Source organism: Corvus hawaiiensis, chromosome 18, assembly GCF_020740725.1.
Source record: "Corvus hawaiiensis isolate bCorHaw1 chromosome 18, bCorHaw1.pri.cur, whole genome shotgun sequence".
NCBI classification, from domain to species: domain Eukaryota; kingdom Metazoa; phylum Chordata; class Aves; order Passeriformes; family Corvidae; genus Corvus; species Corvus hawaiiensis.
The window spans coordinates 4,927,544-4,950,543 of NC_063230.1; the positions used below are offsets into that span (position 1 = coordinate 4,927,544).

The following is a 23,000-nucleotide window of genomic DNA, read 5'->3' on the forward strand; positions in this document are numbered from 1 at the left end:
ATAAGTCTCATTTGAATAAAAACAAACAAAACCCAAACCCAAATGCAAACTCCTTATTGCCAGGCAAACTGTACAAATTACCAGGTGATTATTGAGACTGAAACCCGCACAAATCAGAGAGGCATGATCGGTTCCAGCCAGAGTGCAGAGTCGGCAGCAGACAGGTTGGCACTGCCCCAATTCCCCAGCTAGAAGAGATGCCTTTAGCACCCCTCAGTGGATTTTTCTTCCATTATTTTAGTCACATTTTAAGCCTAAAACCTGTTAGTATCAGTTAAAAGAAAATGCATCTTTTATACGGACAAACATCTACAATGCATTTTATCAATGCTATCACATGCATTTGTATCAAATTAAATCGGATTTTAATCTTATACGTTTCCGTGAGGGCTGTTATGAAGTTCTCAGCGTTTTCAAGTTGACTCAGCTGTTAGGATGTTGGGAACACTTTCGCTCCCACTCTCCCCTCTAAACCCCCGCCTTGACGCATGGGAATTGTAGTCTTTGTGCTTAGGGCTTGTTCTTCCCCCGTGAACTACATTTCCCAGAGGGCTCCCCTTCCGGCAGGCCAGCCTTATCCTTCCGCGGCCAGGCACGGCAGCACCATGAAAGGTGAGTTTTCAGCGTTATTCACCGTATCTCTCTTATTTCATTAGACGGGTTCGGTTCGACTGTCACCGATAATGCTCCGCCATTATCACAGCACAAGAGACACGTGGGAGTGCAGATGACGTGGGAGTCCGTTTGGATTTGTGGCCTGTAGCCTTTTGTAGGATCCTGTTTATCTTCTACCTTAATCTTGCCTGATCTTTTTCTGTGGAGCATCTTGGGTGTGTGCTAAAAACAAACTCTAGCCTCAGATCTCCGTAGGTACGTTTAAAGAGTTTCACTTATTATGTACAGTAATTTTTTTTTTTTTTAATCTGAGCACTTTCATTTTAAAAGCAGCTTTGTATTTGACGGGTAATATTCTGTCCTTTAATTTTCTCTCTTTCATAGTCCTTACCTGGTTCACAGCAGCTTTCAAATGTATCTGTAATTTTTGATTTTTCTCTCCTGTGGGCCAAGCCCTATTACATTTCCATTACATTTCCCCTCTGAACATTTCCTTCTGAGAGATCTTTTGATGATAAGGAGCAGGAATTAAGAGTTTTCATCAGTTAAAGCAATTTAATTACCATCAAACTGGCTTAAGAGTCTGTGGGGACCATCATGACACAAGTTGCTCTCAAAGCAAATTAGTTTATCGGGAGACTTTGTCCCTTCCAATTAATTCATATTGGAAATTAAACCTCTTCAGAGAGAACGCCCAAGACAACTCCTGCTAAACAGCAAAACAAAGCGAAAATCATTGCAAACAGAATCACTGCTTAGATACAAAAAGTAATTCAGACTATGGAGTCTGTCCAGTCTTCCCTGCATTTCAACTGATGATGACAAAAAGCCTTGAGAACTGAAGACTATCTGAGCCAAATCTACTCTTTGCCACTAGCATGAATTTAGAATCACAATACTTAGAGCTGAACACCTAAACCTCAGATGTATCTAAGCCCCCAGTTGCCCCCAAGTACTAGGTCTTACAGTAAATGGAGCAATATTTAAATACATCTGAAGTTTAGGTGTTCAGGAGATCGTCCCCTTTTATCAGTAAATAAAATTCTTCCTCCATCTTCCACATCTTGTACAAGCCCCCTTGCTTAGGGAGATTTAAGGAGGCAGAAATACCAGTCAGTTCTCAGGACCATTGCTTTCAAAGCTTTTTGTACATTGTTTGCAAAACCATAGAGAGGCCCAGAAAAAATAGTTCTAAAATAGTGAAATAGAGAAAGAACTGCAGACTGCTAGAAAGCCCAAACAAAATCAAAGTCCAAGCCCATCCACTTGTGTCTCAACAGGTCCTGCACACAATTCCAGGCTACTTAATCAGCAAAGCCATCCTGCCCATCCCCAGCAGGGCATGTCATTCCTCCCTTAAAGCAGAGTATCCCTCCCATTCCTACCTGCCAGGCAGTTCCTTCTACCCCTCCCCCCCCCCCCCACTTTTAATGATCTGTTCTCTCTCAGAAAGCCCCTGTTGTGGAAGCAAAGCAGTACCTCTCCATCTCCCCACTGACTCTGGGGAGGTGGCACCCACAAAAGAGGAGGTGCCAGAGGCACTGAGACAGTGTAGACAGTGCTCTCATCATCTTCAGTCCCATTTCAAGGCCTGTTCTGCACCAGGCCTTTGTAAAGAAAAAAAAAAACAAAAAAAACCCCAACCAAAACACACCAGACAGGAGTAACTCCAGTCAAGGCCTTTGTCAGGAAAAAACAATATTTCAAGGTTGTTTTTCTCTCCGTTCCTACAACATATGTAAAGGATGGGGTAAATAAAAAAGACCGATTTGGAGCAGGCAGAATCTTAAAAATACAGAGCAAGGCTCTCTTCTGAGGAGAAACCAGCCAGTGCCTTTGGGGTGAGGTGCTTGGCCTTCCTGCCATTTCCTTTCTGGCCCGCTACATATACCTGGGAAAGGCTTTGCATGCACAGGTCTTTCTGGGCTCTTTACAAGTCCTCTTAGGCACCCATCCTTTACACCAGGATAGAACAGCAGGAACCCTGCAAGTCAGGGCTGTTAACTTTGTGCTCAGTGTTCCCCTCTGCCAAAGGAACATACTGTCCTTGGATGGTGGGCTTTAGTTAATGTTTCCAAAATAATTTGGTTTTTTACCAAAAAGAGAGCAAAGAATACTTATCAGCATAATTTTCTAGAGAATTCCAAGAAAATGGCATTAAGGACATGCTTTTTACTTTCTTTTACCTGCCATGTGTTCTGTTCTTGCCTTTTAGCTGAACATGTTCTCTGCCAGGAAGTGTTCTGGAGTTTTCAGAGCCATCAGACTGCATCATTTCAGATCCCATTCTGTATCCAGAGCCTTTCCAAACTTGACTTTCGTGCCAGCCTGTCTTCCCCCAGATCCCGTGGAAGTGGAGGAGCTGCAGCGCTTTGTTTCTAACTCCAAGAGGCTGTTTGTAATGACTGGAGCTGGAATCTCGACTGAGTCAGGGATCCCAGATTACCGCTCTGAGGGTGTTGGGCTCTACGCCAGGACAGACAGACGGCCCGTCCAGCACGCCGAGTTCATCCGCAGTGCCAGTGCCCGGCAGCGCTACTGGGCAAGGAACTTTGTGGGCTGGCCCCAGTTCTCCTCACACCAGCCAAACAAGGCACACCTGGTACTAAGAGACTGGGAGAAGCTGGGCAAGCTTCACTGGCTGGTGACCCAGAACGTGGATGCCCTTCACACCAAAGCTGGGAGCCAGCGCATGACGGAGCTGCACGGCTGCACACACAGGTACAGCTGCTGGCACAGGGGGGTTGGTCAGTGGGTGACTGACAGGCAGCTGCAGTGTCAGCTGCTGAGAAAGGAGGCAAAATGTCCATGCTGTGTTCCTGGAGATGACACGCACAAACGTGGTATTGGGCTGGGGTGGAGGAAAAGATCACAACCCAGCGCTGTTCAGAGCACGGTATTTAAGAAACATGACCCCCACTCCATTTTTTGGGAAGCATTATTTGGATCAGTTTCCTTGAAGCCTGCATCCATTTCCCCTTTCCTTGGTACAGTGAATGTCCTCTTAGTAAAGAGAACAAGGGGATCATGAGGATGCAAGGATTATCCACCTTAAGAAGAGTGGATAGTGCCAGAATTGCATGGGATGCATGGACTGGAGAAGGGCCATCTACAGCCTGGCTGGGATCATCCAAAATTTCCAGATGTAAAAGCACATGCTGAGAGAGGATGTACAGCAGGACTCAAAGCACTTCCTCTAGAGCATTCCTACAAAGCAACAATCAGAGGCAGAAAGACATCTCCTTGACCTGTACTATTTGGTAAATAAATTTGGAAAATCATTACAGGCCTCCTAAGGAACGAGGTAGTCTCCAGATCCTCAGCTGACACGAAACTCTCCATTAAGACTTTGCTCTGAATTTCAGGGTTTTCTGCTTGGCCTGTGGAGACCGAATCTTGCGTTCTGAGCTCCAGGAGCACTTTGAAACTCTGAATCCTACTTGGAAGGCTGAAGCGTTTGGTGTGGCTCCTGATGGGGATGTCTTCCTGACGGACGAGCAGGTGCACAATTTCCAAGTCCCAGCCTGCCGTAAATGTGGTGGAATCCTGAAGCCTGATGTGACCTTCTTTGGAGACACAGTGAGCCAGGAAAAAGTCTGTTTTGTACACCGACGCCTGGCAGAATCAGACTCCATGCTGGTAGCAGGATCCTCTATGCAGGTAAGTAGGTCTGCCTCCCAAACTGCATTCCTGCTTCTCTGCTACTCTGCCTGCAATGATCCTTGGTCCCACAATTTAGGACTACAAATGGTTTGTGGATCAGATCAACCTTTGCAGAGCTTGTTTATATTTTTTTTTTACTGTGGTTGGAATCTGGCTTTATGGGTGACCTGTTTGGGCTTCCCTGTCATTCTGTTGCCAGTCTGCTTCATGCTGCTGTAAATAACTCCATTCAGACCTCTCTCTGCTGTCTCCTCCATCAGGTCACAATTGTCCATGAAGGCAAGATACCTGAAAAATTAATTCCTCACTTTTTTTTTGCCTGAAATTTTTAGCCTTTGGTAGTTTTTTAGGCTTCATGGCACACTGTGTAGAGTACCAGATTTTAGGACCTCTCATTCCTTATTAAATTCTCAATAAGAGAGCTGAAATATCTCTGCTGCTTGGGGCTGTCCTTTGTATCAGGATGTGTTTTCTCCACTAGCCTCTTATCTATAAGGTAAGGTAGCTAAACAACAGGGGTTTCTAAACCCATACAAGTTTTTGTAGTAGTGTTTGTATAAGATAGAACTTGTTCCTGGAAAAATATATTACATTAAAAAAACCTTATTCTAACACCTCTCAGAAGGAGAAAAAACCAAGGCTGCCTGATTGTGATTCTCTTGGCTTCAGGATATTGGATACAAATTCCTTGAGCTTGCACTTCTTAATCTTATAATCCTCTGTACAGGAATGATTGAAATGCCTTAGGTTCGTTCTTGTACTACCTAAGCTGGGCCATGCAAGAACCATCAAAGTGCAGCATTTAAGTACCTGTGATAACTAACAAAAACTGCTGCAGAGATTTACTAAAAGACAAGGACATTTTCCTTCAGTGTGCTCTGAAGCTTCAGTTTCTATGAAATTGCATATCCTTCACTGACAGAGGGTAAAAGCTGTTCTTTTTTGTGCACTCCTGAACGAAGACATTTCCTACCTGAGCTCAGTGCAGCTGCCTAACACAGCATGTACATACAGCCCTTTTCCCATTGCCAACAGCAACTATTTCATTCCTTTCTGTAACTCTTCTTTTGCCTAAGCTGCCAGTAATTTTGTCTTCTGGTACTCCCACAGGTATACTCTGGTTACAGGTTTGCTCTTGCTGCCCGAGAGAAGAAGCTGCCAATTGCAGTCCTTAACATTGGGCCCACCAGGTTAGATCACTTTGCATCTTTAAAGCTGAATTCCCGCTGTGGAGAGCTGCTGCCCTTAATTGTTTGCACATGATCCAATCAGCTGAGCTTCAGTAGCTATCAGGATTAAAGTTATTTTTACGAGGTGAGTACCTTTCCTGGTCAGTCACCTTACAGGGTAAGAATATGGGTTCCTGGCAAATGCTGAGGCTGAGATGTGCTGTCTGACAAAATGTTCCCAAACTGTGCACCAAAAGGTGGCTGTAAATTTTAATCTGTAACTGGTCTGTTCTGATGGGCCATGATACCGTTTCCCGTGATGTTAAACAAAAAACATACTAAGTGCTAGCACTCCCAGAGGATTGGGTAGGAGTAGCCAGAAAACTCAATAGTGTAGAATTCGAATCCATTTGTTACTATCAGGAAACTACAGGATCACCTGTAGTTCCAGAGAACCTGATCACAGCCGTTGTCTTTGCAACTGACCATTCAAAAGCTGTTCCTGATTGAATTGGTCCAGCTAATCCTAATCAAGGACTGCTGTTTAAAGTAATCAGTTCAATCGATAAAGCAGCTTCTTTCTTCCTCTCTTGCAGGACTCATCTCAGAAAGGGGAAAACTCCAATCCAAGAGGCAGCTGTGAGATCTAGTGCACAGCCGCTGAGGGCACCAGGAGAGGGCAGCAAGCCTTGCACATGTCAGCCTCACCAGTTCTCTCCATTGAAACCATCTCCACTTACCCGGAAACAGAATGATGATGGAAAAAAAAGTACTTTTCTGCCTTACCTTGCCATTGTAAACAGTGCCTTTTCATTCACTGGGGCAGGATAACTGGACTACCGTATCCGAGGACAAAATACCTTTCTTATAGTTGTCCCCAGAGGAGAAGTGGGGACAGGGATTCTGAGGCTATAGCACAGGAGGGCAATGTGGGAAACCAGAACACTGCTGAGGGATCTGATGTCACTGGTGGGATACTGTGGAGTGTGCAAAGAGGAAAAGGAGGCAAGAGGAACTGCAGTTGTCACATAAAAGAAAAAGGGTTCAAAATAGAAGCTGGACAAGGACAGTGCTCTCGTAACAGATTAATTGGAAGCAGAGGCTATAAGGTTGATGTCTTCCAGCAAGGAGGGGAAGTCAGCATTTCTCTCAACTGTCAGTTGATGAGCTAAACTGCTTCCTATCTGAATCCTTTAAAAATTAAATATTGTTGAGGTGCCAGAGCAGTTACGTTAAGCTAATCTGACCAGCACTACTTTCAGTGAGGTGGCTACATTTTCCAGAATCCATTTTTTGAAGATGTTATTTAATTAATGAATAGCTAAGGAATCAATTAAAATTGTTTACAAGATTGAGACTACTTGCATAGTAATTTTCTCTCCCTCCTATGATTTATTTAAGTACATTCTCAGTAGCCAGTTTAGATTCAATTTTTACATTGCAAAAATGCAGGATGTAAATACTAGCAGCTGATGAATTAAGAGAGAAATACAATTAAATCTGTACAATAGGTCTCCCTCAGGAGGTAATCTCTATTAATAGGTGCAATTTCCACTCTCCTAACAGGAGATCCATCACTACTGGGTAGTGATCTTTTGTTGATTCTTAGGGTGGTATTGTAAGCCATGTCAAACCATTTACAGAGTAAATACAGAACCTGGCACAAACTAGAACACTAAATTTTTGACCCGACCTTCTGCATTAATCTACCACTCCCCTTCTAGCTTTGAGGGATTTAATTGTCAGGGTTGCCCGAGTGCCCCCTCCTACTCTCCCAGTAACGTGTCCTGTACTAATATTTTGACAAGAACTGTAACAAGCAGTTGGAAACAAGGATGCCAGAGTCATCTGCTAAAAGGTCAAGTAGCAAAGCAAGGACAACTGACCAGAGGATGCAAAGTTCATTTTTGCTTTGTTGTTGGTTCAAATCCATGCCAGGAAGGAGCAAATAAAGCACAGAATCAAAGGGGTACATAAGACATCCAATTTCTACAGAAGGTAGAGGGCACTAAGATGCTTAACACGTTTCAAGATTTGGCTGTATTGGGTTAGAGGGGAGAGAGCTTCACTTAGAAGCCAAGCAAGAACAGTTTGGGACTCCCACCTGCCTTCTGCTGTCATTGAATGGTGACTCCCTATTCCGGTGACTCCATATTCCAGTGACTCAGGTGTCTGCTGTTTGGCAGTGAACAAAGCTCACAGATGTCACTCCATCTTTAGCTGCCCTGTCCATAGTACAGCTGTCCCACTAACCAAAGCTATTGCAGAAATCATGCCTAAAGCACAGCAGAATCTCCACATACACCACATTTTCATATAGGGATTTCCCTGTAAGAAGAGACACTGATGCCTGCTCAGCAGAGGAGCTGGGGCTGAGCTTCTCACTATCCACATCATCTTCTCCCCCTCCTTGAAACTTGCATGACATTGGTGTGTCAAAACCAGAGGCTGCAGGTTCAGTGCTAGTAGAGCATTTTGAGAAGGTGTGGGAACATTGCCAAGCAGTCTAAAACAAGTCTTAGAATGAGTTCTGTGACAGGTAACTAAACGTCCCACATCTACCCCTGCCTCTTCTCTAGTTCTGCAGGCCTATGGGAGGGGAGTCAGGTGTCTCTTCAGCATCACTATCAGATGAGTCATTACCCCAACTGGACACTGATCATACTTTTAAGCCACCAGGACCATGGCTTACAATAAATGAACATTACAGTAAATTTCCCATGCATGGTTTATTACTACATGTTAATGAGCATATATACAACTATATGAGGCTGAGATGAAGAAGTTCCTTCTTTTTTGTGTTAAGTTGATCCAGCACTACTAAAATTGACTTTTTTAGAGCAGGATCAGAGCACTTCACTTCTTACCTTGTTCCCCAAAATACCATTAAAAAGTTTGGTCGCATGAGAAATGCCTGAGAGAGCCTAAAATTCCTACACCAAAAGCCGTGGCATGAAATTAGCTGAACCAACAGCTTTTGCTCTTCCCTTTTTCTTACAGCTGTTTCTCCTGAAGCTTGGATAGAGGAGCTTAGAGTAACTTATAATGGATTTTTCTTCTGCTCCTCTGACAGTGGGATTGGAGTTACCCAAAGCAAATAAAAGTTACTTCCTATTTGGCAAATCTTGTCTTTGTTTCTGGGCAAATTCTCAGAGCAAACTGTAATTGAGCCCAGCAGCCTGAGGAAGGTATTTCATATACTGAACTCCAGTGAGGGCAGCAGAAAATTCAGATGGCCCAGAGGTTTTGGTACCTGTGGTATAAGTGCAGCCTCCCACATCTTATAGTCAGATTGCTCCTACTGACACACCTGCTTGTTCATTACTTCTGGAAAATGACCCAAAATCCAGGGCATGGAGAACTTGAGAGGTTCAGTGGAGTGAAGATGACTAAATCTACCATCTAGAGCATGCTTCTTCCCCTGTGACTGCTTGGGATATCGCCCTGTGAGTGCCTGGGATATCGCCCTTTCCCAGCCTTTGCAGTAGAGTCAAGCCAGATGGGCTTTAAAACCACTGTTCCAGACTGTTCCTGCAATTCTGTGTGCAGCTCCCTGTCATCTCCCTTCCCACTAAGGAAAGATACCCCAGTACCACTTTCTGCACTTCTTCCCTTCTGCACCACTAACTAAACAATGGCAGAGAAAAAGAGAAGCTGAGCCTGAAGAGGACAAGCAACAGTGCAAGTGTCTCGAATTGTCTCCAGGCCCAAGCAGAAATTGACACAGGATCATTACCATGAGCAGAGTTGTTTGCTGTCTGCATGTCTCACCTCTGCTGGAGCACTCTTTTTCATCTGTGCAATGCCCATATAGTTAAGAGTAATTCAGCTCTCCCTGCAGAGAGTGAAGAATCTTGGCATGGAAAACAACAATAGAGAAGAGAGTGAGACTTCACTTCTGCAGTGTGAGCCCACGGAGCTGCTCTCCCTCCAGCATCTCGCGCACCAGCTGTGGTGCTGTGTAGGGCCTCAGAGCTCCCACTTGCTGAAAACAGGGATACCTTGTGTTCCAGGCAATTCCTTTCTGGTTTGGAACAGAAGTACAGGCCAGCATGGCAGAAGGTCTTCACGAACTCCTTGTACTCCCCTACACTGGAAGTTCAAGCAGTCACTAGCCCTGCTCTTACAGTCTTCCCACAACGTTCCTCAAAGCCCTAATGAGCAGCTTTGCTCAACCCCTTCAGCCTCCCCACCTGAGCCATTCATTAGGGCCTGACACTGCATTATGTGGGAAGGCTCCCTATAGATGGGGGATGTTTGGATTCCCATGCCATCAAAGTGGCATGGGAATGAGAAGCATGATCAAGGGACCAAACATAAGTACATGCTTATAAAATCCATATCGAGTAAGACAGATATGGAATGAATTTGAGCCTTCATCTCTGAAGGTTTATCCATGGAATGCTAGTGTGCCCTAAATGCTGAATGCCAGGAGTAGATATACTGCTCACCTCAAATCTAGAGTTCCTGTTACAGGCAAAATTCATACTAACAGTTTCTGAAATGCTTCCAATGCACCCCAGCAATATTCCCTACTTGTGATAATACAGCTCAAAAGTGCAGTGTTCCTTCTAGACAGTGATGATATGTTAGTTTTTTTCTCTACAATGAGATTTATCACAAGGGGATTTAATAACATTTACTTAGGGACTTTACTGTTCTACAAACAATAATTTCAGAGAATCTAAGCTAGAGAGTGAGTACAGGAGACCTCATCTTGCTCTTCCAGCCCTAAGAATGACTCGTTTTGGCCATATGATGGGATCTCATCCAGGATCCTCAAGATTTCTGTGGAGGACTCCAAGTACTCAATGTTTCCAGAAAATTCATATACACAAACACCTGAGGACAAATAAGCAACAAATACTGGTACAAAACTAGGACAAAATGCAATTCACTATCCTTTCTCATTATCATTCTAATGCCCTCAAAGATACATTTACTTTCAGTAGGAAGGCATTGCAAATACCTTCCAATAACATATCAAGACAGCTTCATCCTTCTCCATGTTTCTCATTTCCCAGACCACTCTCAGATCCTTGGGTTTTGCTCTATGTTTGGGTACAGTTCATTCTGATGATGAACTGGGGCCCTCCTCATGCCCTGCCAGCAAGCAGAGGTGTGTGTAGACCCTGCCCTGGGAGCTCACCCACACCTCCAAAAGCCTCTGCCAGCAAAACTGGTACCAAGGGTGGGGGTTAGCTTTGGCACAGGACCTTGGCAGGGTTGGAAAAGTGGGGCAGATACTGTCCCTCAGAAGGGCTCCCTGCCTTCCAGGCCAACATTACCTCCTTCTCTCCAGCTCCTAAATGGGAACAGTGTCTCCTTCCCTGCAGCTCCTGACTGGGAACAGCACCGGGCAGGGGAAGGGCTCCCCGGGCTATGCACACAGGAGACCCTCAGGAGAAAGGAGCACCAAACAGCTCAAGACCGTCACGCAGCGACGCCCCGGGGAAGAGGGACCGCTGTGCTCTGGCTAACGCATGGGCAGCCCGAGGCGAGGGCGGCAGAGGCGAGGGCGTGAAGGGCGCCCTCAGGAGTCCCGGGAAGGCGAGGAGCTGCGCGAGAGTGAGGGCGGCGGGAGGGTGAAGGCGGCCGTCAGAGTGAGGGCGGGCGAGAGGGATGGCCTGGAGAGTCTCGGGAGGATGAAGGCGGGCGGGAAGAGCGCCTTGAGGAGCCCCAGGCGGGCGGCAGGGGAGCGCTGAGCAACCTCGGGAGGGTAAGGGAGAGAGGGTCGCCCTGAGGAGCCTCAGGAGCGTGAGGGCAAGCAGGGACAGTTGCCTTCAGGAGCCGCGAAGGGGTGAGGGCGGGAAGCCACGGCCCCGCCCGCAGCACCCCCAGCTTGCGGGTACCTGAGGGGCGGGCGCGCGAGGCCGCGACCAGGTGCGCCCCGCCCCACCCCCCCCAAGGGCCAATCAGCGAACGCGGGGACGCAGCAGGCGCCACACTGGGCCGTAGGCAGAGGGGGCGGGGTCTCCCTCCTTCTCTCTTTCCCTCCTTCTTTCTTTCCCTCTTTCTCTCCCCTCCCGTCGCGCCCGCTGTCCTTTCCCTTCAGCGCGGCGGTAGGAGGCGGCTAGGAGTACCGGTTTAGGTTATTTATTTGTTTATTTGGTCCTGCGGCCGCCCTGAGGCACATGAGGGCGATTATTTGCAGTATTTCTCGGTGTCCAGCTTCTTGTACTCGGGGTTGTAGGGCGCGTTGGCGAAGCACATGGCAGCGGCGCGGTCGCAGTTGCAGATGAACGAGGCGCACTCCTTGTTCTTGCCTGGAGGAGAGAGAGCAGCGGTCAGAGCCCGCGGCTCCTTCGCTAGGCGCTGCAGTGACTCGGGCTGGCATTTCTGCTGTCAAGGTGTACTCGTTTCACTGTTGCCATCGTTCTGGGAGTGCACAGGTTTCTCGCCACTAACCCACTGCCCCCAAAGCTTTGTGTTCCAGCCAAGCCATCTCTCTCTTTGCCCCTTCCTCCCTTCCCTGCAGCCCTATTTGCCAGCCTCTCTGCTCTTTACCTCCGTTCCAGAGCCCTGTAAAGTCTCCACTATTTATCAGAGGTGTCTGGCAGAAGACGTATAGCAATTCCCAGTTAACATACTGATCTCTTGGATACTGCCATTACAGGGCCTCCCAGAAAAGTACTCAATACCCTGAAGAGTAGAGAGGCTTCCCTATATCCTGCCGTACCATATATCTTCATAAAACTTTAAATTGTGGGCTATATAGAGAATACTCGTTCCAGTGCCTGTGTGAGGTGCCCTCCTTTTAACAACCAGTTCCCCTGGCAAGAAGTTGCACTGGTGCGAATGTAACACAGCCCTGTGCCTTCCTAAGAGAGACTGGAGAACATCTGGAGTGATGTGGAAATGGACATACTGCTACATGTGATCTGCCCATCAGAGCAGCTGAACTGGTACAGCTTAGTGTAGGGGTTGTCCAGGAGGAATCTGCAGGATTCCATTTTCTTTGCCTGGGTGTAGCAGTTATCATGTACTTGGCAGCACCTGGGAAATAAGGAGAAAAAGGTTAGAAAATACCAGAATTGCAAGCTCAACTGACCTGTAAGACACACAAATATGCTAGATTTGCTTTGACAAGGCACTGAACAATTAAAAAAAAGATACCCAGTGATAAGAGGGCAGACACAATGGGATAGAGTTGTGCCAGCTCATGGTCCAAGAGGTTCTAGTACATATATATACTTACAGGAGCATCTTCACACTTGTCTGTTGGGCACAGGGAAAGCAAAAGCCAGTGTTTACCCTACACACCCTCTCAGTGCCTGGTAGCTGACAAGCTCTCAGCCAACACAGTCCAAGACCTGGCTGTCAGACTTGTGTGTCTCTAAATTGCCCATGCCATTTCCTAGCATTTTGCAGTGCAATCCAGCCCTGCACATGTTGATGGTCAAGCACTGGGCAGAGTGTGCAGAGCTGCATCCAGGCTGCTGGCCCAGCACTGCTGCAAAAAAAAGGCTTGAATGAGCACACTGTATTGCCATAGAAGAGAAAAGAGGAGTTGCTGTAATTATATTTTATCTTAGTAATAAGGCATCAAGGTGTGATAGTGCACATCCTTTTCCCCTTGAATCCATCTGTGAGAGAAAGCTGCGTTCACAGCAGCCAGAGAGTTTTGTAAATGTTCACAGGCAGGGCCAGCTGAGATGAAGCTGAACCAGAAAAGTACAAGCAAGGAAAGAGGTTTGTAAAAGTAGAGTCTTATAAACCTGTCGAGCTTGTCCACTGGAGTGCCGGTGCCCCCCAAGCCACAGTAGCAGCCATAGTCAGCGAAGTCCAGCAGTGGGTAGCTGCCCGGCAGGGTGCACTTGATCATTTTGCGGAACAGCCACACAGCCCGGGGCGAGACCTCAGTGCTAGCTGCACCCACTGGGGAGAGACACAGAGAGTGGTTAGTGTCAGGTTCAGGGTTACCAGTGCGAGGGCAAGGGCACTTACACACCTGACAGCAGGAAAAGCAGGGCCAGGAACTTCATTCTTGCAGCACTTGACACAGAGACTGCTGCTAAGGGAAATGAGTCTTTATACAACAGGGTCACCTTGACATGGGTGTGATATAAACCAGCCAATATTTATGTTACTAAATGCAGACTTCTTCCATCAGAGGCTGTGGGCGGCAGATTGTGGTGTGACCAGTTGAAGGCCAATTGAGATAAATCCATGAAAGCCAGAAAGGCAAATATTTGCTCTCTAGATTTTTACTATTAAATTCTTGTAGTGCTACTATTAGAAGTCAGCCTGAAAGACCTGGATATTTTTAAGGGCTCTCTACTAAAAAATAATGGCAGTGTGGTAGTTCAGTTGGAAGTTTCTGGCACACTAATTAAGAACCTGCCACTAATGCTTGCATCCTCTTTTTATGGTATCCCACTTATCATTAATCCTGTATCTCTCCATGGGTTCTCTTGGTGTAATGCAGAAAATAAGGTACAGGTTGTCCACTCACATCAAATGACTATTTGGCATGAGCTGAACTGAAAAAAAATCAAGCTGTTCTTTACTTTAAAACCACAGAGAAGGAGGTACTACTAGGCAAGAAACAGGAGCCAAGTGATCTGGAAAACCTCTCTATTTGGCTTAAACAAGGAGTAGTATCTGGTTTTATGTGGCCTTAAGCAATTTACACTGGAAATGAACCGGGCTTAGAAGTTTCAACATACACAGCAGACTTCAGTAACTTAGAGCAGTTTCTCTTTCTCCAACACCAATGCAGAACCCAGTTAAGAACCTTTGGTCCTCTGTGCCAAGGGATGAGCTGAGTTAGGAACCTTGAAAGAAGTTCAAAAAAATGGGTAAGAAAAAGCTTCCTGGAATCAGCCTTGGGTAAGTAAAAACATTGCACTCATATTTAGATCCCAGAGGCTCTGGCATTTTCAGGGCTACAGGTTTGGCATTTTGACACACTCAAGATACAGTTATTAGATGTGATTGTCAAGTCTGTGTTGATTTCCAAAGCACCAAACAAGCCCTCAGCTTTTAAGAGCAGAGGAGGAGGCAAAGGCCACCTTTCTGCAACAGCCCAATATACCAGAGTACTCATGCAGGAAACTTTGGGCTCACCACCCACCAGCAGGTTCCAAAAAGGGTGATGAGGACACCTTCCTCCTCATAGGGTCTGAAACTACACCAGGGTACCCACAGTACCCACTGGATGTTGACATATCTGTAGGACATCTAGGTAAAGCTAGACATGGTGCTGAACAACCAGATCAATTCCAACTTTTTTGATCTCTTCAACCGCTCCCATTCTGGGGCTCCCCACTCATGGATTACCTACAGCCAAATGGATGCCGAGTTGCAGATTTAAGATTCTCAGTGTTCTAACAGAGTATTGAACAAACATTAAAGGCCGATGTAAAGGACAGTCTGTATGCACAGTTAGTTCAGAAAAAATAATTTAAACTTTTGTCCACAGATCAATCTGCCGACTTTCCCTTCAATATCCACTTAAGTGCTCTCTGTCTTCTCTGCTTTTACCATTAAAAAAAAAAAATTGTTTTCGTACCTATGAAACGTAGGAATCTGTGGTTCCTTTTTCCTCTTTTCTCAGTATCTGATGTATTATTGATGTTTGCTATAAAATTTCCAGTCAAGTGGCCTTTTAAAATCATAAATCAACAACGTCCTACATTTTTAGTTCAACAAAAGGATCACCAAGTGTGGGAAAGCAAGCATGTGAGCATTACAAGAGTGCCTCATGAGAAAAATCCCAGCAGGGTAAAGATTTTTTCACCGATGCTATTTTTGGTTCCCCCCAACCTGTGCTGTATACAAAGCCAGTGGTCCTCAGTACACTTGTGAGCGCATTTCAACCTCTTAACTGGTTCCAACTTACAGGCTTAAGCCTTAAATTATTTTTAAGACTTTTTTATAAGCCCCATTGCAGAGTTCCCTACTATTCTACACTGTTAAAATTCTCCTTTCTCTCTTTTGTCTGTTAAGGACTTTACTTCCCATCTCCACATTTTACTTTCTTACATCTAGCTTCCTTGGTCCACCACAGTCAATTGAATCCAGGGTATGAGCCTAACTTCTAAGCACCACATTATCTCCTTTTCTGAACCTACAAATACTTAAACAAAACCTCCGTAATGTAGAGAAGAGACACAATCTCTACTAAAACCAGATCTGCCTCACATTATAAACTGGGCCACTGCCCAAGTGGGGAAGCATAACAATGAGTAAGAGACCTGCCTGGGGCTTTTATCCTTGAGGCGGGATGCAACTCCTGCCAAGTCTAAGTTCACCTGAAATCTCCCCCACTGGAAAACCTCGCACCCCCAAATAATGACAGAGAAGGACAGTTTTCAAATAATTTATTAGGAATTTAAAACTGAAATCTGGAAAAAGGGTTACAGGTGTGGAGAGAACAAACATTGGAGTGTAATAACTTACTGGCTTAAAAACACAGCTTTATTTCTTTTAAAAAAATGCCCACCCTGAAACCAGAGCCCCAGCCTCCAGGCAGTGGCTAGAGAGTGACTCACAGCCCAGCAGCAGCACAGCTGGCCCAGGATGTCTGGAGGGGGCACAGAAGCAGCTCAGCGCATACACCAAGAGGGAGGAAAGCGCTGTCTGCAGACCCAAATTTGAAGTATATAGAATAAAAATAAACCCAATAAAATGCAGCTCTTCTTTAATTAGGAAATATTTAAAAAAACAGACATACAGACTCTTGTCTCAGTAACAAAAATTATTGCTTTGTGTTTTCAGTACTGATCTGTTAAGTACCTTCTTAACTAAACAGAACTCTCCAAACGCATCGCTCAGGTCAGGACAAATTCCAGCAGACAGGGGAGAGATGGAAGAGAAGGGCCCCGTGGGCACTGTGGCCCTCCCAGTCCTTTTCTAAATGCCCATCTCCTTTATAGGGGCTCAGTTTGGGAGAAGAGAGGGAATGATTTTTAAACTTAAGATGAAGCTGTTATTTCCCTGGGAAAAGAGTTTGGCTGCATCTTAATAAAAGGCTTAATCACCCCCCTTAACAAGGTCTTTGGTTCACTGAAATCCAGACCCAAACCTGCCCTGTGTACTCCTGCTGGAGGCCTCCCCTGGCAGAGTGCTGGTTAGCAGGGGCCTGGATCATACCAGGGGAAGCCCCAGCAGGTTCTGGAGAAGGGACCGGATCACCCGCACAGGACAACTGACAAATTCCCACAGTCTTCAGAACACAGAGTAAAGCAAACGGGAAGCTGCAATTCTATAATTCATATAATCCCTGAGAAGCCCTTAACCCGCCCCCAAATCACCACCCTAATGCTTTTCTCCCCTGTTAATGAATCCCCATCCCAGAGCCTTGCCCTTCAGAGAACGACTACCCAAATCTCCCCCTGGCTGACACCCCTTCTGATACCCTCGTCTCTGGAGGAGGATCCCCTTTCTCAGGAAATCTTGATGCAAGCGATATTGTTTGGAGAGTGAATTCCTTTCGAAGTAACCAAGACAAGCAACGGCAGCAAAGCCCTTTGCCTAAGCCAGCACAGCGCTGGCGCTACAGAGCCCAGGGATGGAGTCTGTACATCGAGCAATTCAAAGCAGCTTTAACCCGCTCAGCAAAACAGCCGATGGCTGGTACGTTTCACTCCCGCCCGCCCCCCCCGCCCCCCTTTCATCTCATCTTACAGTAAAAGGTGTACAAAAAAAGAACAAAGTCCTGTCAGGATTCTGCTGGAGAGTATTGCTCACGCTGTGGCACCAAGTCCAGGACCTGGAGCGGCTCCTTGGAGCCAGGCTGCAGGCAGCAGCCAGGTTCAGCTCACAATATTTACATATTATACAGGAGGAAAAGAAAACCCCACGTAAAACTAAACCTAGGGAAAAAAAAAATCTTTCAGCTGTAAGGATAGTGTTTTTCACTTAGCAAAATATACATTTGTTTTGTTCCATAGCGATGTCCAACATTTTCGGATCCTTGGAGTTTCACACTTTTCAAAGCCTCACATTCCTCACATTTACAAAACAGAAACAATTAAAAACAGTTTCTTTAAAAAAAATAGAAATACAGCAGTTCCTCTCAGCCTTTGCTCTCTGTCTCTTTCTTCCCTTCAGAACTGCATTCTTGTTACATACCGTGCTTTAAAAACACTGACGACAACAACAACAGTTGAAAATATTCAAAACAGTTTCAAAGCCAAATAAAAATACTCCTCAATGAAAACTACCTAACACAATCACAAAGCCAATTCATAAAATATGTCTACTAGCTCGGGAAAGAGCAAACAACAAAAAGAAGGGGCAGCCCCCAAAAACGATAAAAAAATAAAATAAAAAAATAAAACTAACAGCTAATAAAATAAATAAAAGAAGAATCAGTGGGCTGGGGGCAGGGAGGGGGAAGCGTAAACCGTCGGTGGTTAGTAACAAAGCGAGATGATCTCCTCAGGTTCAGTCCAGTGTGGTCTGGTCGAAGGGAGAGATCGGGCAGGGTGGCAGGAGCCTGGCAGCCAGCCGGCAGTGTGCAGTTTGATTCAAGAGAAAGGTAACCTTGGCTCATCCCCCGAGGCTCACCAGATCCTCCAGCCGCTCACTGTCCTCGGTTAGGTCACTGGGGAATCTACAGGACATAGCAGGAGAGGGAAGGGACAGGATCTAGAACAACCACAGCTTTCCTTCTGGGGTTTTCTTCCTGTGTGATCTGACAGTGATCTCAATACCCAAACTTTGCCCCAACACAGTCTTGCTCTGCACATCGCTGGGACAGGGCATGGGAGAGACGTTTCCATCTCTAATGGCAACATGCAGGCCTGGGAAACAAGGTCCCACACACCATGTGGCCTGGCCCGTGGGAGGGCTGGGACATAGCAGGGTTCAGCCATTTCCCCAGCACTCAGCTCAGTGCAGCTCTGCCAGGCTGCCATGGGCTCCTGTCCATGGACACCGTTCCCTCCAGTTTTTGCCCTCCTTTTTGAAAAGCTGGTTGTTGAATTTATTTTAAATTTCAAGCCAGCTAACTTCAGTCATATTTGTAAAGCAAACAAAGAATATCCACCAGCTCCCTCTCAGCCCATCCAAGGACCAAAACTAGAACTGATCAAACTTTCCTTCTGCCCTTCTCCCAGGCAGGAGATGAAAAACCTCCCTTCCCAGAGACTGGTCTCAGCAGCAGTGAGAAGAACCAGCTGCATGGTGGAGGCTTCCCCAGCCACACAGAAGAGCCAAGCTTTTCTCTCAGGATCACCACTGGGTTGTGACTCTGGCCAACCCTGCAGATGTTTTCTCTTTTTGTCAGTGCTTCATTTTCTTCCTCTTTGTGCCAGACACTAAGACACTCTCCACTCCCAGCCTGGGGAGCATTCAGTAGGAACCCAACCTGCCAAGCCTCTGGTGCAGGAGAGAGCCCCAGGCTGGCCACAGGACTCCTCCCGCCGACTGGGCCAGGCCATGGAGCCTCACAGCAACATCCACAGCTTCAGCTGAGAGCCCGAGCACAGGGGCCAGCTGAGAACCTCACTCCTCTCTCTCTCTTTACCTGCTCCTGTTCAAAGGTCTCTTACCTCCTGCCTCCTTGGTCCCCAGCTTCAGTGATACCCATTGGTAAAAGCTGTTGCAATCAAGGGACCCTGTGAAGAAAGAGTTAAAACCCCACTCTTAAACAAAAGAAAAGTGAAGAAGAATTACTAACACAACAAATTCAGTCATGGCCCAGATGACAGAGAAACTATTTTCAGTTGGAGGTGCCAGGTCTAAAGAGCACATCACCCTGCAGGATGCTGTGTCAGGGCCAAGACAGGCTCTTGGAAAGCCTGAGCTAGATCTGGGAAAGGTCTGGAGATCAGGACCTTGAGTGGTGATCAGGCAGAGCCAGCAGAAACCAAGGATGTGGACTCCAAGTGAGCCACTGCACTCTGCACAGTCTGTCTTTGGTCTGGGGCTCAGCAGTGGCACAGCCAATGCTGCAGTGGGTGGTATTTCATAAACAGAAATCAGGCTGTAGGCTGAGGGGGCTGCCTGCTGCTGCTCACCTCCCTCACCATGTGGAGACACAGCCCACTCCCCATCTCCCTCCCCCCCAGAGGGCACAGGGAGCACTCACCCCTAGGCTGTGTCCAAAGCCGGTGCTTGGGGCTGGACTGGCAGCGCTGATGTAACTGCTAACCCCTGAGTCCTGGTTGGCGGCTCCATAAAGCTCTGCCATCGGCCCGGGACTGGTGGTGCCCAGAAACCCACCGGTGCGACTGGGGGTGGAACCTACAGCAGGCAGCAGAACTACGTAGTGAAGATCCCAAAAATGCAACCCCATCCCACCCCCCCCCCCCCCCCACAGCCCCTTGGCAAACCTCCATGACAAGACTCCCCCGCTGGGGAGAAAGTGGAGTTACCTGTCCCTCGCACCACGGCCGCTGCAGCCGCTGCTGCTGCCATTGGTCCATATGCAGTGAGGGGGATTGCTGGAAAAGAAGGAATAGGCATCTCAGGAGCATTGTGGCTACATGGGAAACTCCTCGAAGGCAGCCTTCATTTCCCACTGCAAAATACTGGGCCCACACATACATACTGTCTTAGTGCACCGAGGACATCCAAGGATGACAACAGGAAAATGCATAGCCCTGAATTTATCAGTGTTCTTTTGCACTGCCAGCATCCAGCAGAATGCACGAGCCATGCTCTGTCAAGCCCACACCCCAGAGCAGCCAAAGGCACGGTATGGAAAAGCTAGCTGAATGAGCAGTGGGCAATTTCAGATGTATGCTGTCACTACTAAGCTTGCAAGATGCAGTTAATCTGAAGCTACGGATCCAGATTTTGCAGTGAATGTGGAGAATAGGAAAAGCTCAAGGACAGAAGCTTAACATCCTGAGGCTCAGCCCCTCCTCTGTCTCTTGGTAATATTCTTGAATAACAGCCTCTTTCTATTCTTTAATAGCCTCTTTCTCCCTATTTCTTTGCTCAAGATCTACCATCCTTCTCACACTGAGTTTTGCTCCTGAATTGCTCAAAACCTCATTGTTCATTGTAGAAAAGCAGGAAACATATACCTAGGGAGCAGGAACTAGAAATGGCTTAATTAAAACAGTTAAGTCTTAATTTATATGTAGCAGTTCTAATTCCCAACTCTACTGCCACAGGCATTCAGCCCTCGGGGCAGAAGGCATCTAGCCAGTATGTTTCTCTTTGCCCTTAAAATGACTGGGTCAGCATTTCATGCTTGAATGTGAAATTCACTGTGATTCTGTTTAGAGCACCATAAAAAGAGGTCAGAACAAATCAATCATGTAAAGGCTGAAACCCAGACTAGCTTAGGAGGGAATATTTAGTAGCAGGCACCAGCCTGTTACAAGCAAACGTCATACGAGGCTTCTATCTGGGTTAGTTGCTCATTACAGGCCCTGGGCCAATGCAAGCATGTTGCTGCTTCACATCACCCCCAAAGATGCTGTTCTGGGAAAGAAAGGCTTCTGGCAGCCACTCTCCTACCCCATCCCTGCTGCAAGTCCCTAACACACGAGTGAATGTGGTTTTACTGAGAAAGGAGGCGAGGTCTTCTCAAAAGCTCCAGTTCTTTTTCCAAGAAAAACCCTTCTTGCCTTTGCAGTCTTACGTACTGAGACACCAGGCTTGTGTTGTGGTGACAAAGCACCTGTGCGTGCATCCCTGGCTGTGCCATCCCCTCCATTTAGTTCCCCTTGCCAAGCCACAAAGTGCAGCCCATGTGTGCTGCAGCCACTTGAAGGCACAAGGGCCCTTGAGCGCACAGCTCGCTGCACCTTCGTGGGAGCGGGGGCCCTGCCCTCTGTGGGGCCAACTCCAGCCTATACATGGGAATCGCAGCCGCGGCCCAGCCAAGCGGCTGCGCAGGGCTTGTTTAACAGGAGGTAAGCATATCGAGGAGGGAAGAATGCCATGATCTCCAGCTGGTATTTCAGAGAGACACTCAGGACTGTAAGCTAACGTGGCATCCAGCCAGGACAGCAGCATTAATAACTTCTTGTTGTGCAGAGCCCTGGTGCACCCAGGCTACCGGTGACAGCCAGGCATCAGGTGAGTCACCTCTGCTAGGGAAAGGCACAGGACAGCCGGGGGTGGACATGAAGGGAAAAACACTTCTGCCAAGTCACCAACATTCCGCTACAAATGTGATGGGTTTTGCAGAAAAACACACATGTAAATAAACAACTGGACCCCCATCTGCTTTGCTTGCTAATCAGAAGGCTCAAAGGTGCTTATGCAGCTGTATACATTGTGTCAGGGAAGGGTTTTGTTAAGAGGGAGACAGGATTTAGTCTTCCCCTACCTCCCTCAGGGAAATTTGTTCATAGGTGGCCACCAACCTCAGTAGAGAGTCCCTGATGATTAACATAATTTTGTGCCACAGAAACTCCCTTTCAAGCCTGTTTGTACTGCTAATTCCAGAAAAGCTTCCCAGGAAGGTTTTCCATACCCTTTTGCAGAGAAATACAAGCCCTGAAACAGGTGGGGGGGCAAGGAAGCACTGGGAAGGAGGACCACAGAAATGAGATGGCACACAGGGAGCAGAGTGCTACACAAAGCTGCTTTTCTATGACAAAAATCATGGACAGGACAGAGCTGGGGAAAACATGGCCATAGAGGGGAGAGGAGACAGAAGGAACATCACGTAGGGAGAACACACTGCACACACCCCGGGAGCTGAGGATCCAGAGGACATTTGGACTTTGAAGACACTGACAATGATCCTCTGCTCCCATTTTGTTCCACAGCTCCCTACAAGCACTGCAGAACTTTGCAAAGTCCCACCACACTCACTCCTACCTGGGAAGCCTGTGTGGGAGTAGCTGGGGAGCTGCACCACCCAGAGAAGGGAAAGCATTCCCTGCAGCCCCTCCTGCCCAGGGAAATGGGATTAGAGTAACCAGGGGTGCATCTACACCCTCTCCCTCCCCCCAGCACTCCAAATTTCATTCTTGCAACAGCTCAGGTTAAAGCCATTTGTAGACCTGCGGAAGTCACCCTGCTCTCTGCAGTTTCCATATCTGGTTTACAAACAGCCTGGGGCAAGGAGCAAAAAATGAGGCAAGCAGCAGGAAAGGACCTGCATGGCCCTTTTCAGAGGCAATGCACACGGCTCTGACTGCCTCTCCATCTTTTCATCCCCAGCTTTCCAGATGAAAGAGGAAGGAAATAAGGCACATTTCCAGTCTAACTGCACGAGGCTGTGGAGCAGCAACATCACTGAAACAGCCCAAAGCCCCCTTCTGCCCTTCCAGCTTGTGAGTTTAGGAAATGAGTGGGACTGACCTGTGAGCTCAGGGAGGACGGGGGCACTCGGGAGAGGGGTCCGCTCTACACGGAACTCTAAAAACGAAATGCAAGACAGCTTAGGAATTCATCAAATGCCCCAAGGGAGACCCCGCAGAGACACAGCAGCCGGGGTCTGCTGGGGGAGCAGTCTGCAACCAGACTGCGACCAGGCCAGTGTCTTCTTTAAACTGATTTATAACTGGTGCTGAAAGGTGCTCGACTCCTGCCCTGAAGGCTGAAAGGATCCATTTATCCTTGGAATAAAAGTGGCCAGGGCAGGGCAAGTTCAAGCTTCAATGTGCAGCCTCAGGTCTGCCCTGGAGCACT

At 47.1% G+C, this 23,000-nt stretch overlaps 3 protein-coding genes across 7 annotated transcripts in view; 1 reads left to right on the plus strand and 2 right to left on the minus strand.

Annotated features, from left to right (window-relative positions):
- Positions 1 to 552: 552 nt before the first annotated feature.
- Positions 553 to 6,802, plus strand: SIRT4 (sirtuin 4). 2 transcript variants are annotated; one of them, XM_048323151.1, is made up of 5 exons: positions 553 to 612; positions 2,831 to 3,336; positions 3,981 to 4,275; positions 5,389 to 5,592; positions 6,044 to 6,802. In XM_048323151.1, exons 2-4 carry the CDS (start codon positions 2,837 to 2,839, stop codon positions 5,539 to 5,541), a joined length of 948 nt encoding a protein of 315 aa, XP_048179108.1. In that variant the 5' UTR covers positions 553 to 612; positions 2,831 to 2,836; the 3' UTR covers positions 5,542 to 5,592; positions 6,044 to 6,802. The 2 variants fall into 2 exon arrangements, with proteins under 2 accessions (XP_048179108.1, XP_048179107.1); XM_048323150.1 differs by having other exon boundaries at positions 568 to 870.
- Positions 6,803 to 11,552: 4,750 nt separating this feature from the next.
- Positions 11,553 to 15,546, minus strand: PLA2G1B (phospholipase A2 group IB). The gene is made up of 4 exons (XM_048322898.1): positions 13,399 to 15,546; positions 13,166 to 13,325; positions 12,316 to 12,443; positions 11,553 to 11,713 (listed from the first exon to the last, which is right to left on the minus strand). The coding sequence occupies exons 1-4, from the start codon at positions 13,430 to 13,432 to the stop codon at positions 11,592 to 11,594; spliced, it is 444 nt and encodes a 147-aa protein (XP_048178855.1). The 5' UTR covers positions 13,433 to 15,546; the 3' UTR covers positions 11,553 to 11,591.
- A 209-nt stretch (positions 15,547 to 15,755) lies between these two features.
- Positions 15,756 to 23,000, minus strand: part of MSI1 (musashi RNA binding protein 1) — a 30,434-nt gene continuing 23,189 nt past the window's right edge. For 2 of the 4 annotated variants that reach the window (XM_048322833.1, XM_048322834.1), the window contains exons 11-15: positions 22,671 to 22,727; positions 19,775 to 19,843; positions 19,489 to 19,643; positions 18,950 to 19,015; positions 15,756 to 18,009 (exon numbers count right to left, since the gene is read on the minus strand). In XM_048322833.1, the coding sequence (XP_048178790.1) occupies positions 18,974 to 19,015; positions 19,489 to 19,643; positions 19,775 to 19,843; positions 22,671 to 22,727 (323 nt within the window). In that variant the 3' untranslated portion in view covers positions 15,756 to 18,009; positions 18,950 to 18,973. The remainder of the gene's footprint in view (positions 18,010 to 18,949; positions 19,016 to 19,488; positions 19,644 to 19,774; positions 19,844 to 22,670; positions 22,728 to 23,000) is intronic. The other 2 variants (XM_048322835.1, XM_048322836.1) reach the window with 1 other exon arrangement.